Source organism: Nicotiana tomentosiformis, chromosome 10 (assembly GCF_000390325.3).
Source record: "Nicotiana tomentosiformis chromosome 10, ASM39032v3, whole genome shotgun sequence".
Lineage (NCBI taxonomy): Eukaryota > Viridiplantae > Streptophyta > Magnoliopsida > Solanales > Solanaceae > Nicotiana > Nicotiana tomentosiformis.
This window is the reverse complement of record NC_090821.1, coordinates 44,816,001-44,830,796: the sequence shown is the minus strand read 5'-3', so window position 1 is coordinate 44,830,796 and position 14,796 is coordinate 44,816,001. Positions and strand designations below refer to the sequence as shown.

The following is a 14,796-nucleotide window of genomic DNA, read 5'->3' as shown; positions in this document are numbered from 1 at the left end:
TAAGTTGTCGCCTTGTTGATAATGCTTGAGTAGTGTGGGTAATTATTAGTCCCAACTGATGTGTGGATGGTTCACCTTTGACTCGCTGAAATGACTTTTAACTCTAGGAGGTGGGAACTAATTTATTTGCTTGAGGACAAGGAAAGATTTAAGTTTGGGGGAGTTGATAAGTGGGAATTTTGATAACTTATTAGCACCTTTGTGCTTTTGTTTTAATCCGAAAGTATTAATTTATGTTCCCGAAACTAATGAAATTATGCAAATTGCAGGAATATTGGAAGTTTGGTCTTCCATGATGATATCCGACTCAAAAAGGAGTGTTCCGAATTACAAGGCAATAAAGGGCGCAAATGCAAAGAAGTGCGGTCCGCAGGAGAAAGTGTGGACAACATAATTCCAGCTACGGCCGCAAACCAAGTTAAAGATCCCAACAGGATTTTGACAAATGTGCGGACCACACATGAATTGTGCGGCTTCAAAACAAGGTTTGCACTGACAAATAATTTCAAGTTCAGAGAGTGTGCAAAAGACCAAGTCTTGACGCCTTGCTGAAGTGCGGACCACACAAGAATTGTGCGGTCACAGAAGATACGTTGCAGCCGCAATCCAAAATGTGCGGCTGCAGAATCCCATCTCCTGCCAACTGAAGAATTCTGCAAACGGCACATGGAATTGTGCAGTCGTAGAACCTCCCGAGGGGTATTTTTGTCAGCAAATTTTGGCCCACTATAAATAGACGAGTTTTACAATTTTAGGTCAAGTTTGGAAGTTTAAAGCTGCTTTAGCCATTACCTTTTGCCATTTTAGGAATTTTGTGATTATTTTGGTTTTTAAACATTATATTTTATCATGTTAATCTTTGATTATGAGTTTAATTAGCTTTTCTTCTTTATTTTCTTCAATTCCCATAATGAGTAGCTAGATTCTTACAAGGGTTGTGATCCAACCCTAGTGTGTAAACCTTATGGGTATTTAATTTAATGCTTGTTCATGATTGGGTGTTGATTATTTAGCTTAGTTCATGCTTCAATTTTAGAATTAATGGTTGCAAAAATTGATTCATGCCTTTTTGACTTAGTCTCTACTTGAGAAAGAGGGACCTAGTCTAAGATAACTTGGCTAACAAGGAATTGAGCTAATTGAGAGATTTATTAGCCTAATTAAAGGGTTCAAACTAGAGATAGTAAGAACCCGACTTGAGCTCATATCAATTATTTTGGTTGATACCTATTTAGACTTGAGAAAGCAAAATTGGGCAAAATCATTCTTTGACCGATAGGTATTGAGTGGGTAATGTAGAGAGTTGAGAGCCATAATACACCCCAATCAACAAAATAAGTATTAACGTCTTTATCCTATTAGGCGAACACCTATGTTATGGTCACATCCCCGGGCTTTTTACTTATTTGGAAAAACATCAAAAACATTCGTTCATTTCTAGTTTAATTTCCTTAGCTCACAATTATTAGAGTAATAGTAGAAGTAGAAATCAAAACTTTGTTGTGGAAGTGAAAATTTAGTTATTCCATTCACTCTCATCAAGTGTATACTCCTAACATCCATTATAACTCCCTGTGGATTCGACCCTGACTCATAGTTAGATAATTTCTATTGCATACGACTGTATCATATATCTTATCGAGGTGTGTTGTGGACGTCATCAGTTCCAAATCAAAGCTTATCTGATGATGTAACCTACACCAATCGACTAGTCTCAATGAGGGCTTTCGAGTGGTATTGCCTTTGAGCCATTTTACGATCGCCCATCATTGGTCAACTTATCATTGAGCGGCCAGAAACCTTGAATACTATTCCTCCTCTTCCTATTTCCAGCATGCATGAGCCATTGTGACATGTAGCACTAGCCGGGAATCCCATCCATTGATCATGTCAAAATGACCCTTGATGGCCAAAATTTGTTTTTCCCGGTCAGCTGCGAGCATGGAGAGGTATATCCCTTAGCTCTGTTATTTTCTTCTTCTTTTCCTTTCATTTTCCCTTTGCGTTCATCTGTGATTGAACCTATTTTGGCCTTACTAATTCTGAATCGTGTTTCATGTCATTTCTTTAGTATTTCAAGTGTCACGACCCAATTTTCATGATAGGCCGTGATGGAGCCCAACGCTGCCGTTAGGCAAACTAACGGTAAATCACCAACAAAATTATCCATTCTTAAAACTTTTAAAATCAAGAATTACATTAAGTATGTGGAGTTAAATATAGAAACCATGGTAACATACTTTCAATCTTACTAAGTCACAAGGTATGAATATATCATAAAGCGGAATGCTAATAATATTAGGTACAATCATGAACATCTACTAGAAGTGCATGAGCATCTAGTAGAATATCACAAGTGCATGAGCATCTAGTAGAATATACAAAACTACTATAACTACTGTGTGGAATGATAATAGACAGAATAAAATAAACATAAGGGAAGGAGACTCCAGGTGCTGCGGATCTAAACATGGAATGCAGCTCACCACTAAGTCTCCGGTTAGTGCGTCTACGCGCCCCAATGACCTCCTAAAGTACCTGCCTCAGTACCTGCACAATTTGTGCAGAAGTGTAATATGAGTACGTAAATCAACGTGTACCCAGTAAGTTTTTATTTTAACCCCAAAGAAGTAGTGACGAGGGGTCGACATCGACACTTACTATCGGTCCAATAACAAGGTACATAAAAATAGAAGGCATTAAACACAACAAGTAGCAACGAAATAAATAAATGTAAATATCATACTTTTTCAGCATAATAATAACATGAAATCCTCTAATACCGCATGCTATTACGAACGAACAAGGATAATAAAGTCAAGGCCAAATCTCAAGTTAGGAAAAGCTCACGGGTACTTGAATTCCTATTGGATATAACGTACGAATTCTGCTGAGGTCATACGGTCCGATCCATAATAATAGTATTTATTGCCAAGGTCGTACGACCTGATCCATGGATGCATCTAATAATACTACTGAGGTCGTAAACCTCGATCCATAATGCTATCTTATATCAATACCGAGGTGTACGACCCGATCCATAGGAATAAAGAAACTTTCTCACCCACAAACATACGTATGGGTCAAGAAGACAAGGAGCTACCAATCATGTAAACACAACACGAGGATATGAATGCAAAAGAAACATAATTATTACCGACGATAAATTATCCCACCAAATATCCAGGCAAAGAGGCTCGGTCAACATATAATTCTAATCTCAATCTCAGTTATAAATTTAAGTAATTAACAGACAAGTTTAATTCAAATAGTACAGTTAAGGCATGGTGTAGTTCTACGTCTACCCGGACATGAATAGAATCTAGCTACGCACGGACTCTCGTCACCTCGTACTTGCGTAGCACCCATAACAAGTAGTCCGCACTTATTAAAATATCTACGGGGATAATTCCCTCTTACAAGATTAGACAAGAGACTTACCTTGCTTCCAAGCCCACTACTCAACTCCCAAACCTCACTAGTCACCTCAAATCGATGTCGAGCAACCTGAAACTAGTCAAAGAACGTACAAACCAATCAATATATGCTAAAAATCTCATAATTTAACTATTTGAGTAAATTCTCAACCCCACTCAAAAAGTCAACAAATGTCAACCCCAGACCCACGTGCCCCATTTCAAGAATTTCGAAGATAAATTTTACCCATGGCATTATGAACTCAAATATATAATTTATACCCTATTCTGTAATCAATTTTGTGGTCAAATGTCATTTTGCCCAATTTCTAAATTTTTCAGCAAATCTCCCAAAATTCTACAAATTTCCATGTTAAAATCCTCACATAATCTATGTATTTAACTCATAATTGATAGAAATCACTTACCTTATGATGCTTGATGAAAATCCCCTCCAAAAAGCTCCCAAATTGCCCAAGCCAAGTGAAAAAATTAGGATTGAGCCTATGTCTTGTATTAACATCACATTCTACCCAGGGGTTGTTAATAGCGATTAGGGAAAATGCCCCGCGATCGCGAAGGCCAATCTGCCTGCCGTCTAGAAAACCTTCATCGTGATCGCGATGTCTAGGTCACGGTCATGATGCACACAATACCCAGCCCTCCATGTTTGCGGTCCCATAGCCGCATTCACGAAGGCTTATGCCTGTTTGCTCCAGCAATTCCTCCTACACGATCGAGACTGCCTCCACGCGATCGCGAAGGCCATTGCCCTCTTGTCCCAAACCACCAACCCATCACGTTCGCGTCTGTAGCCTCGTGAATGCGAAGCACTGCCAAGCCACCTTCTGTGATCCCAGTTTCCACGATCGTGCAGAATAAATTCCCCTTAGCCCCACGTAGTTCTCTGCGATTGCGTGACCATCTCCACGATCGCGATTCACACAAGACACTAGCAAAATATGACAACTTCAACCTTGTGCTAGGTGATCTGATACTCACCCGAGCCACTCATGATCTCGTCTAAATATACCAACAAGTCCATAAACATACTACGGACCTACTCGAAGTCTCGGAACACATAAAATAATATTAAAACCAAGAATCACACCTTAAAACCAAATTAATCAACTTCTAAACTTCAAACTTGTGCCAATTAGCTCCGAACGGGACAAATCATACTTAGACCATTCATAATGACACAAAATTTCACACACAAGACCGATATAACAAAACAAACATACTCATAGGCTCAAAATACCAAACAGGATCCGATACCACCAAAGTCTACTTCAAATCAAACTTAGAAAATTCTAAAACCTTCAAGATGCCATGTTAATTTCTTGGTGTATCATGTCATGGAAAATAGTGGTCATGGCCCTCCTTTAGGTTTCCCTTGCATTCTTTATATCGAATAGCATGACCTTATAATTATATGTGCCCCAAGGTGTGGTAAAGGATGTCTTTCATGCATCTTCTTCATCCATCAAGATCTGATGATATCCAGCATAGCAATCAACAAATAACTATATTTCGTGGTTGGAACAATTGTCAACAATGATGTAGATGTTGGGGAAAGGGAAGTTATCCTTGGTACTGGCCTTATTCAGATCCTATAATCGACATAAACCTTGGTTTTTCCATATTTTTTGGTACGGGTATCACATTTTCCAACCATGTAGCTTACAGGAAAACTCGGACCACATTGGCATCTAACTATTTCATGATCTCTTCTTTTATCTTGTCACTCATGTACGTTTGAACTTTATTTGCTTTGTTGGACAGGTGGGAAATCAAGGTAGATGGGAAGTTTATGCGCTACCTAATTGGCATTCAATCCTGGCATGTTATCATAGGACCAGGCGAACACATCTTTACACTCAAACAGGACTTGGATTAGGGCATCTCTTGTTTTCTGGCCAGCATGGATTCTTATTTTTGTTTCCTTGACTTCTTCTGAATTCCCCAGGTGATAAGTTGGTATTTTATCAACTTATCTCTTCTTGATACTTAGGCTTTTGCATGGTTTTGTTGAGAAACTAGGGCATTTATTGAGGTTTATTAGCATATTTCAGCTATCAAGTGATTTAGAGAAGAAATGGAAGAAACCAAGTCAAAACATGTTAAAACGAGAAAATTTATCTGCTGCCAGCAAATGCTCTATGCGATCGCGTAACTTAAGCAGATTGAAGCTGTGCGAATGCGAAGAAGAAAGCCTGGTCAAGTGGCTGGTCAACTAAGCTACGCGAACGCGGGTCTTTATATGCGATCGCGTACCTTTACAAAAGTTATTCACCGCGAACGCATGTGTCTGTACGCGATCGCATAGCTTATTTTCTGGGCAAATTCTGGGCAGAAATGGAATTTCATGTTTTGATCCCCCAAGCCATTTAATACATGAGCTAGCTCATTTGTAAAGAATCTTTGGCAAATCTTGGGCAGTCTTGGACCTATTTTGAGAGAAGAACACAATTTTTGGAGCTAGAGTTCTTGCACACACACTTGGGTCTTGAAGATTTGAAGCTTTTGGTTGAGAATTTCTTACCCATTTATGTTCATTTCTTTATTTCCTTGCTTTGTATTATATATTTAAGTGTGTAGTATTTTTTCCAACATTTGAGCCTTGTTTATGGAAATATTCATGTTTAAAGTGTGGATTAAATATCTTATTGTGCTTATGTATTAAATGATTTTTATTTATTATGAAGTGAGATATTGTTTCTTTAATTATTCTTTTTCTTTAATGTTTCCAACGGGATTAGCTAACCATAAGACTCGCCCATTTACTTCGAATTAATTTTGGGAAAGATAATTTGGGGTTAGGAAAGATTAATTAACAAGAACTTGAGGCTTTAACCCTCACTTTATAGATTCTACCTAGGGATAGGATTGAACTACTTGTAGCCATATTCGGGTGTGCTTAATCTCTTAAATTATTTAGGGATAATTCAATTAGGAAGTCTTGTTAGTCTTCGGAAGAAGCTAATATAGAATTATTACCCGAGACTAATTAACATAAACTCGCTCATATTTGTAAAATTATGAAATACATTAGATCGTTACTTGAGTGTAATTCCTAATGCATCCATGCTTGTAGCCATTGATCATTTTATTTGCTTTCTAAGTTAGTTTATATTTCCGCATTTAGCTATAATATTTTTACAATCATATTTTAAGTGTTTGGCTTAGCATAATAAGTGATAATTCTCTTACACGCCTAATCGCCTACATATTATTCTCTGTAGGATTCGACCCCGACTACTAGTTGGATAAATTATATTGCATGCGACCGTGTCCATTTACTTTTTAGTAGTGGATTTGGACGTCATCACTAGGTTAATCAACTCGATTTCATTTAGATTTGGTGTAGGCGTATTCTCATATTGTTCTAATTCTCTATTTATTTCTCTAAAAGCATCTTCTTCATCGTATTCAGTCTCTTATTTTGAGATTAGATAGGTGTTTAGGATCTTAACGTGAATTCCGCATGCATGTCATGTTATTAAAAATGACATTAACAAAACTAAAAAAATACAAGATAACAAAAACTAGGAAATGGGAACGAAGCATTATTAACTATGACATTGTATTTCATTTCATTGAATTTAAAAATAGAAGGGTTTACATCAAAAGCAAAGAAATAAAATTAAAATATCTGGATTACAACCCCGAAATAACCAAAATACACAAAAGTCGGTAAAACAAACTACAAAGACTCTTTCCTTGTGAGGAAAAGAGTAGCCTTCCAATTGTTGAGCTTGAAGTTCGGACCCATGTATTGTACGTCAGCACAACCGGGGCCCTTGCCAACATGGACCATATTGGTCTCATACATCATCTCTCCCAGGCCTTGGTAGATTTCATCAGTGTCTTCTTGATTGAAATCCTCATCATTCTCTTCATATTTAGGCTTGTCAATATTTTTAGTGATGTGAGGAATTGGTTTAGAGATAGTCCATCCATTCTTTTTGTGTGCATCAACCCAATCGAAGTCGGCTAGTGTTAGCTTGAAACCTAGACTAAAAGTGCTTTTTTTTTTACGGAGGTTGCAATTGGTTTAATGATGCATTGTAAAGATGCCTCCAAACTTCTTCCCGATCAATACCCACTTCTTAGCATTCGGGTTGCTACCATGACTGATGTGGAGGAAAGGAAAGGCTCCATCATTAGCTCTTCACACTAACTGGTGATCACCACCTCAAATGATTGGCATACAATGGACTCACATACTTCTCTGGCTTTGATATATGGGACCAATGGTTATCTATAGATTGAGAGCGCATCCTCTTCATGAATAATTATTTCATGGTTATCATGCTCAAATCTAACTATCTGGTGAAGAGTAGAAGGAAAGGCCCGAGCTATGTGAATCTATGGCCTTCCCAAGAGAAATTCTATGGAGTCTCTATATCCAGAACTTGGAAAGTGACATCAAAATTACCTGGACCGATTGTAAAAACAAGATCAATATCCCCAATTGTATCTATTTTTCCCCATCAAAAGCTCTGACACAAACATTATTAGTCCAGAACCGGTTAGCATTGATTTTCACAGTTTGTAGGGTAGCGAGGAGAATACCGCCCCCTGAGCCACCATCAATCATCACCATTTTCACATAGTGACCTTCACACATGACAGTTAGGTGAAATGCCTTATTGTTTCAACCCTATCATAAAGAAATTCCTCGTTGCTAAAAGAGATCTTATTCACCTTGAATCTTTTAGCCATTTTCTCAAGTTGGCTCAATGTTGTTGTTAACGAGACATGCGCCTCGTTTAAGATCTTGATTAGCACGTGATAGTGCTCATCCAAGTTCAACAATAATGGTAAAAGAGATATTTGAGCTGACGTCTTTCTCAGTTGGTCCACAATAGAGTAATCTTGGACCTTCATTTTCTTTAGAAACTCCTCTGCTTCCTCATCACTAAGGCTTCTTCAGGGGCATTTGATTGTCCCTAACCTGCTTGGATTTTCTTAGCTCTTTAGGATTATAGTACCGCCCAGACCGGGTCATTTAGTCAACTTCGACGACTTTGTATCCCTTATACGTCACCATGGTCTTGTTATAATTCCATGGAATAGTTTTTGTATCTTTTACCAGTGGCTGAGCAACATGCGTGATCACAACCGGCTCTGACAATTTTCCTAACATTCTTGGATCTCGTCCGATTATAGGTAATCCTCCAGAAACATACAATTTTGGAGTATTTAGGGTGACCTTCTTTTCACTTATGGCTCTGGGAACATACAAACCAGTTTTCCACAGGTGTTGACTCAATTTTTGAGTTTGAACCTGAACGACTAGGGTAATTCTTTCTCGACTTCTGTTTCTATATTTGGTTTCTCTTTTGGGGAACTAATGGTCATTTTGGGGAAATAATCATCACAAATTATTTTGATGATTGGACCATTATTGTGGGCAGGTAAAGTATTGTTGGTAATAGTGGGAGCTTCTTCATCATGGATCATGATGACTTGTATTTCAATAAAGTCCTTTATGGCCCTTTTCAAGGTCCAACAGTCTTCAGTGTCATGACCTATGACACATGAGTGATACTAGTACTGTGTGTTTGCCTTAAAGACGGTGAATTAGGATTTGCTTTGTTTAGGGCCACTAGGTCTATCAAACCCACATAGCTCAACTTTCAGAATAGGCATGAATAGGATTCCCCAATTAGGGTGAAGTTGTTTCTCCTTTGTGTCTCTATGGCATATTCTTACCTTGGACGAGTATTATACTATTGGAAATTTTATTGTGGGCTAGGATTATATGGAGCTTGGTAGTTTGGAATTTGTGGGCGTGGATTTTCTGGGGTTAGTGCCCGTATTTGCTAGTTTGGTGCAATGACCCGTACTGTCGTTTTGTGTATTTGAGCCCTGTTTTTCTATTTGATGCTTCCCGTATGTTTGTTGTTTTATGACTTGTGGGGATGGTTGGTATAGTTTCGGGAAGGTTTGAGAGTGATTTAAAACACTTAGTCTCTTTTTGGAAATTTAAGTTTTAAGAGTTGGCTAAGGTTTGGCTTTTGAGTAAATGACCCCGATTGGTGATTTGATGGTTCTAATAGGTTTGTACAGTAATTTTGGAATTGAGCGTATGTTACAAATTTCGATTTGGAGGTTCCTAAAAGGTATTGAGTCTAATTGCCAAAAGTTGACAATTTCGAAGTTTGGAGAATTCATAGGTTTGATCGGGAGTTGACTTTGATATTATTGGGGTTAGACAGGTGTATCGGGACTATAGATTGGTTCATTTAGTTGATTGAAACTTGTATTAAAAGTTTGGTTGTAATTCGGAATGTCTAAATGTGATTCAGACGCATTTGGTGAAGTTGGAATGTTTGAAACTTAAGAGAAGGATGTTGATTTTCCATTCTTCGCTTGGATGTTATTTGTGATTTTTCGAGCCTTTGGATAAGTTTAAATTAGGTACATGCACTGGTGGGTATGATTGGATGGGCTCGGAAATATTTCGAGGTGGTTTCAGACTATTTCCCTTTGTGTTGTAGCTATTGGTTTTCAGGGGTAGGGCAGTGCTTTGTGATCGCAGAGCTGAATCTCACGATTGCAGAGAAGGGAGGCTGGCAAGTAAGCTTTTGGTCATCGCATTCGCGACTAGGGTTCGCATTTGCATGGCATCTTGGCAAGGAGCATTGCGGTCACGAGAGTGCGATCGTGTTCGCGATGGTATAGAGTCAGGCGAGAGGTTTACCTTTGCTTTTGCATGGGTGGTCCCACGTTCGCACAGAAGTGGGCTTGGAAGGGGGGGGGTGCTGGCCTTTACATTCACAAAGTGGAGCTCGCATTTGCGGAGGGTTGGCTGGTTGGCTTGCATGATTGCAGGGCTTCAGACGCCATCACATATGGGGTTTTTTAGGTAGTAGATTGTTTATGCTTCGCGATCGCGAAGCATTGGACTACTATCACAAAGATTATGCCAGGGCAGATCACTTAGGTGTTATATTTTACGATTTTTCCCATTTTCTCATATTTTGAACTCTAGACTTCGAGAGAAGGAGATTTTGAAAAGTAATTTCACTACAGCATTAGAGATAAAAAATTCACTTGGATTTAGCTATATATCTTGATTCTTCATAAATTTCTACAGTTAAATTTTTGATTTTTAAAGTAAATGTGAGATTTTTGTCCATAACTTTTAAATTGGGGATTTGAGGGTCGACTTGGACTTGGTTTTGGAATCTAATCACATATTTGGACTCGTGAAATTATGGATAGTCGGGATCTATCACTTGACTCGGGTTTTGACCATGTAGTCCCATGTTGACTTTTGAGGATTTGATTAAAATGAGCTTTATTGTTTGGAATTGATTCTTATGGATTTGTTTGACGTTATTGAGTTATATTTGACTAGATTCGAGTCATTTGGAGGTTGATTTGAGACGAAAGGCTCTTTTAAAAGGTTGAAGCATACCGGGTGGAGATAAGTCTCTTGTCTATCCTTGTAAGAGGGAATTCTCCCCATATGGGATCTATTTACTACTTGTTGCTTGATTTAGGAGCCACATATATACGAGGCGACAGGCGTAAATGCGTAGCTAGGTTTTTGACCATAACTGGTAGAGCTGGCTTATGTTATGCCTTGTTTGGATTATGTAAAGTTATTATCCATTTTTCAAGTAATTTTATGACTATGTGATAATTTATAATTATGATTTAGGAGCATGCTTTAAGCTTATGACATGTTAAATTGGGCATAAAGCATTGTTTTGCCATGTTGAGCTCTATTATAAATCTGTAGTCATACACTTGTCTTACTTGCTCCATGATTAAGTTGTTATATGGATTAATTGACTAATGTAAAATAATATGATTAAACTTGTGCGTGCTTAAATAACTTATTGAGCCGTTGTGATTAATCAAAATAAATTTTTATCCATAGACATCTTTTAGCCATATAAAATTTTATCCGCATACTTGTTGTTATTGTCCGGTGCTTATTTATTATATTGTTCCATACGCATATGCATGAGTGAAAAGTTGGTTGTTGAAGAAAGTTGAGGATTTTGGCACTACGAATACTATAAGCGAATATTGATATTTGGTAAATTGATCATTTGTTGTAAAATGATCAAATGCTTGGATATGGATCCGTCCCTCCGGAATCAGGTAATTACCCATATTACTTTGGGCCCAGTGAGAGTAGGAACTCAAGATTTTTGGTGCTTGTTTAGACATATGGCCTGTGTAAGTCACATGGATTTGTGATGTGAGGTATTGAGAAAGGATCCTGAGTATGCATATATATACTTGACTCGTGCAGTAGTTTGATATAAATGTTGTTGATATGTATCATTTTTTTACATGAGGATTGAGGTGCTGACATCTTATTTGATCTCCTTTATCTGTAAATCAAGCCTAAATTTTGTATGACCTGTGTTTTGAGCTTTCATACTCATTTGATGATACCACACATTATTCCGTATCTTATTTATGATTTCACCAGATTATTCGACTGTAAATGAGTGTTGATGTCGACCCCTCACCGCTACTTCTTCAAGACTAGACTTGATACTTATCGGGTACTGTAGTTTTATACTTATACAACACCTCTACATATTTTGTGCAAGTTCTGAGGCTGGTATTAGTGGTGTTCATCTAGTAGAGTTGGGGACATTTGTGGAGACTTCGTGTTTTTCTGCTTTACTTGATCCGGTACGCAGCACACAAAGTCTCCCTCTCTACTAATCTGTTATGTCTATCTATTTCTTTTCAAACAGACATTGTTGTTTAGTTGGCACTTTTTACTCTTGTTAGATGCTTGTGATAGTTGTGATACTGGGTTTTGGGCTTTATAGACTATTGTGATCGTGTTTAGACCCTGGTTAAGATATTTATATGAATAATATTGCTTTTGAGACTATTTTCGCTTTTGTATTATATCAGGACCTTTGGTGAAATTTTTTATTGTGATATTTGGAGGTCAGGCGCAAAATTGTGTATTCATAATTGCATATTGCGCTGAGGCCACAATGTAATGGGATTCTTGGTGATGATAGTAATGTTGTGGAGCATTTTGAGCATATAGATGACCTGTTGCCTTGAGAATTCTCCGAGAACCTAAAGCCAACATGGCTCCTTCCTCTATTTTCTTTCTATTGGCTAGACTTTCAGAGCTGTTCTGGATGGCCTGGATATAGCTTTAAGTGCAGCTTGGCTCAGAATCCTTCCGGTATTTAGACCATATTCTACCATTTTTCAATTTTAATTTCTTTGGCGAAATGCTTTCCCATAACATATATCAGTTTCTAAAAATAGTAAGGCTCCTAGGCCTGGAGAAAGACAATAACCATCTCGTTTTCATCCATAGGTGGCTTGACTCTTGTCACATGTTCCCTCTATTTTACTATATATTCCCAAATGCTCTTAGTATTCTTCTTCTTCTTCTTCTTCTTCTTCTTCTTCTTCTTCTTCTTCTTCTTCTTCTTCTTCTTCTTCTTTATGTTTGACAACGAATTGCGATCAAGTGCAATATCAATATTATACTGAAACTGCTTGGTTCTTCTTCTTCTTCTTCTTCTTCTTCTTCTTCTTCTTCTTCTTCTTCTTCTTCTTCTTCTTCTTCTTCTTCTTTATGTTTGACAACGAATTGCGATCAAGTGCAATATCAATATTATACTGAAACTGCTTGAAACTGCTTGGTTCTTTTCTTCTTCTTCTTCTTCTTCTTCTTCTTCTTCTTCTTCTTCTTCTTCTTCTTCTTCTTCTTCTTCTTCTTCTTCTTTATGTTTGACAACGAATTGCGATCAAGTGCAATATCAATATTATACTGAAACTGCTTGAAACTGCTTGGTTCTTTTCTTCTTCTTCTTCTTCTTCTTCTTCTTCTTCTTCTTCTTCTTCTTTTTCTTCTTCTTTATGTTTGACAACAAATTGCGATCAAGTGCAATATCAATATTATACTGAAACTGCTTGGTTCTTTTCTTCTTCTTCTTCTTCTTCTTCTTCTTCTTCTTCTTCTTCTTCTTCTTCTTCTTCTTCTTCTTCTTCTTCTTCTTCTTCTTCTTTATGTTTGACAATGAATTGCGATCAAGTGCAATATTAATATTATACTGAAACTGCTTGGTTAAAGCTTGTGCTTGATCATCTCACACATGCTAATATGACATCTCTTGGTCAATAAACCATTCCAAAGCAACTCCAGTAAGGCTTTCACCAAAGTACGCCATGAGTAATTCCTCTTTGCCCCCTGCCTTCATTAGTTGGTTGCAGTATCTCCTTAGATAAGTTATTGGGTCAACATGACCATCATACTTCTTAAAATTTGGGGTATTGAACGCGGTTAGCAAATGAACCTGAGGAAATATGCTCAAGTCAGTAAAAGAATACTTTTATGTCTGCTCAAGCCCTGCATATTGCACGTGTTTCTTTCAAGGCCTTTTATTTTTCTCATCATCTCTTCTTGCTCAGCGCTCTTGGATAGCTTTTTAGCTTCGCCATGAGAGCCATACTGAGTGACACGGTGGTAGGATTCAGGGGCTGTATAGATCATTTTAGGTGAGAAATGTGGGGCCTTTAGGGGTGATAATTTGTTGTTTATTACTAGGCCTTTGGATGTTTGGTTGTAGGTGGTGCAAACCGGTGTCACGGAAATGCCTACCAGGGTAACTCCTGGTGGCGGTGCCTGGGGACATGCCGCAGAAGCTATGCCCGAGGCATTGTGTCGCGACCCAAACCGATGGGCCGCGACGGGCACCCGGTACCTTACTCAATGGAGTACCAACATAACGTATCTTTTCGTATCATACTATCATAGATAACTAAACCGGAGAGGCTGCCGTGAGATAAGTAGAATATAACATGAAATACCAACTTATACATAAGACATACGGGCCTATAAAACCAATGTGATCCATTATATACTTAAAACATAGGCCGACAAGGCCATACAAGTATCTGTATATATGACATATGTCTACAAACCTCTAAGAGTGCATCATATCATAAAGGTCGGGACAGAGCCCCGCCATACCAATCAACACATATCCTAATCATACTGACCAAACAACAACTCCAAAGCAAATGGAGCATACCAACATCTTTCGCTGAGCTGATAGCTTACTTGGAGGGCTCATAACCTGTCTATCGGGACCTGCGGGTATGAAACGCAGTGTCCCCAGGCAAAAGGGATGTCAGTACAAATAATGTACCGAGTATGTAAGGAATAAAATTTAGTAAATTATAGACATGATAGAAACATGGAGTAAAAGACTCAACATGTAAATCTGAATAACTTTGTGAATCATTGATATTTACAATGCCATGCATATGCGTATAAATATCATACCATGCATAGATATATGCGTTCATAACATCATCAAGCCCATGAGGTCATCCCATCATATCATCTTGGCTATTGTGG

General features: G+C 38.0%; 1 protein-coding gene across 1 annotated transcript; it reads right to left on the bottom strand.

The window, feature by feature from the left end:
• Positions 1–12,914: 12,914 nt before the first annotated feature.
• On the bottom strand, positions 12,915–14,473 carry LOC138900100 (protein PXR1-like). Its single transcript, XM_070186807.1, has 5 exons — positions 14,468–14,473; positions 13,574–13,729; positions 13,205–13,492; positions 13,054–13,155; positions 12,915–13,004 (listed from the first exon to the last, which is right to left on the bottom strand). Exons 1-5 carry the CDS (start codon positions 14,471–14,473, stop codon positions 12,915–12,917), a joined length of 642 nt encoding a protein of 213 aa, XP_070042908.1.
• Positions 14,474–14,796: the final 323 nt, after the last annotated feature.

Coding starts and splice junctions, on each gene's coding strand:
- LOC138900100 (XM_070186807.1), bottom strand. Junction 13,493..13,573: donor TTGGTGAAAGCCTTACTGGA/GTTGCTTTGGAA, acceptor TTAACCAAGCAG/TTTCAGTATAATATTAATAT. Junction 13,156..13,204: donor AGCAGTTTCAAGCAGTTTCA/GTATAATATTGA, acceptor TCAAACATAAAG/AAGAAGAAGAAGAAGAAGAA.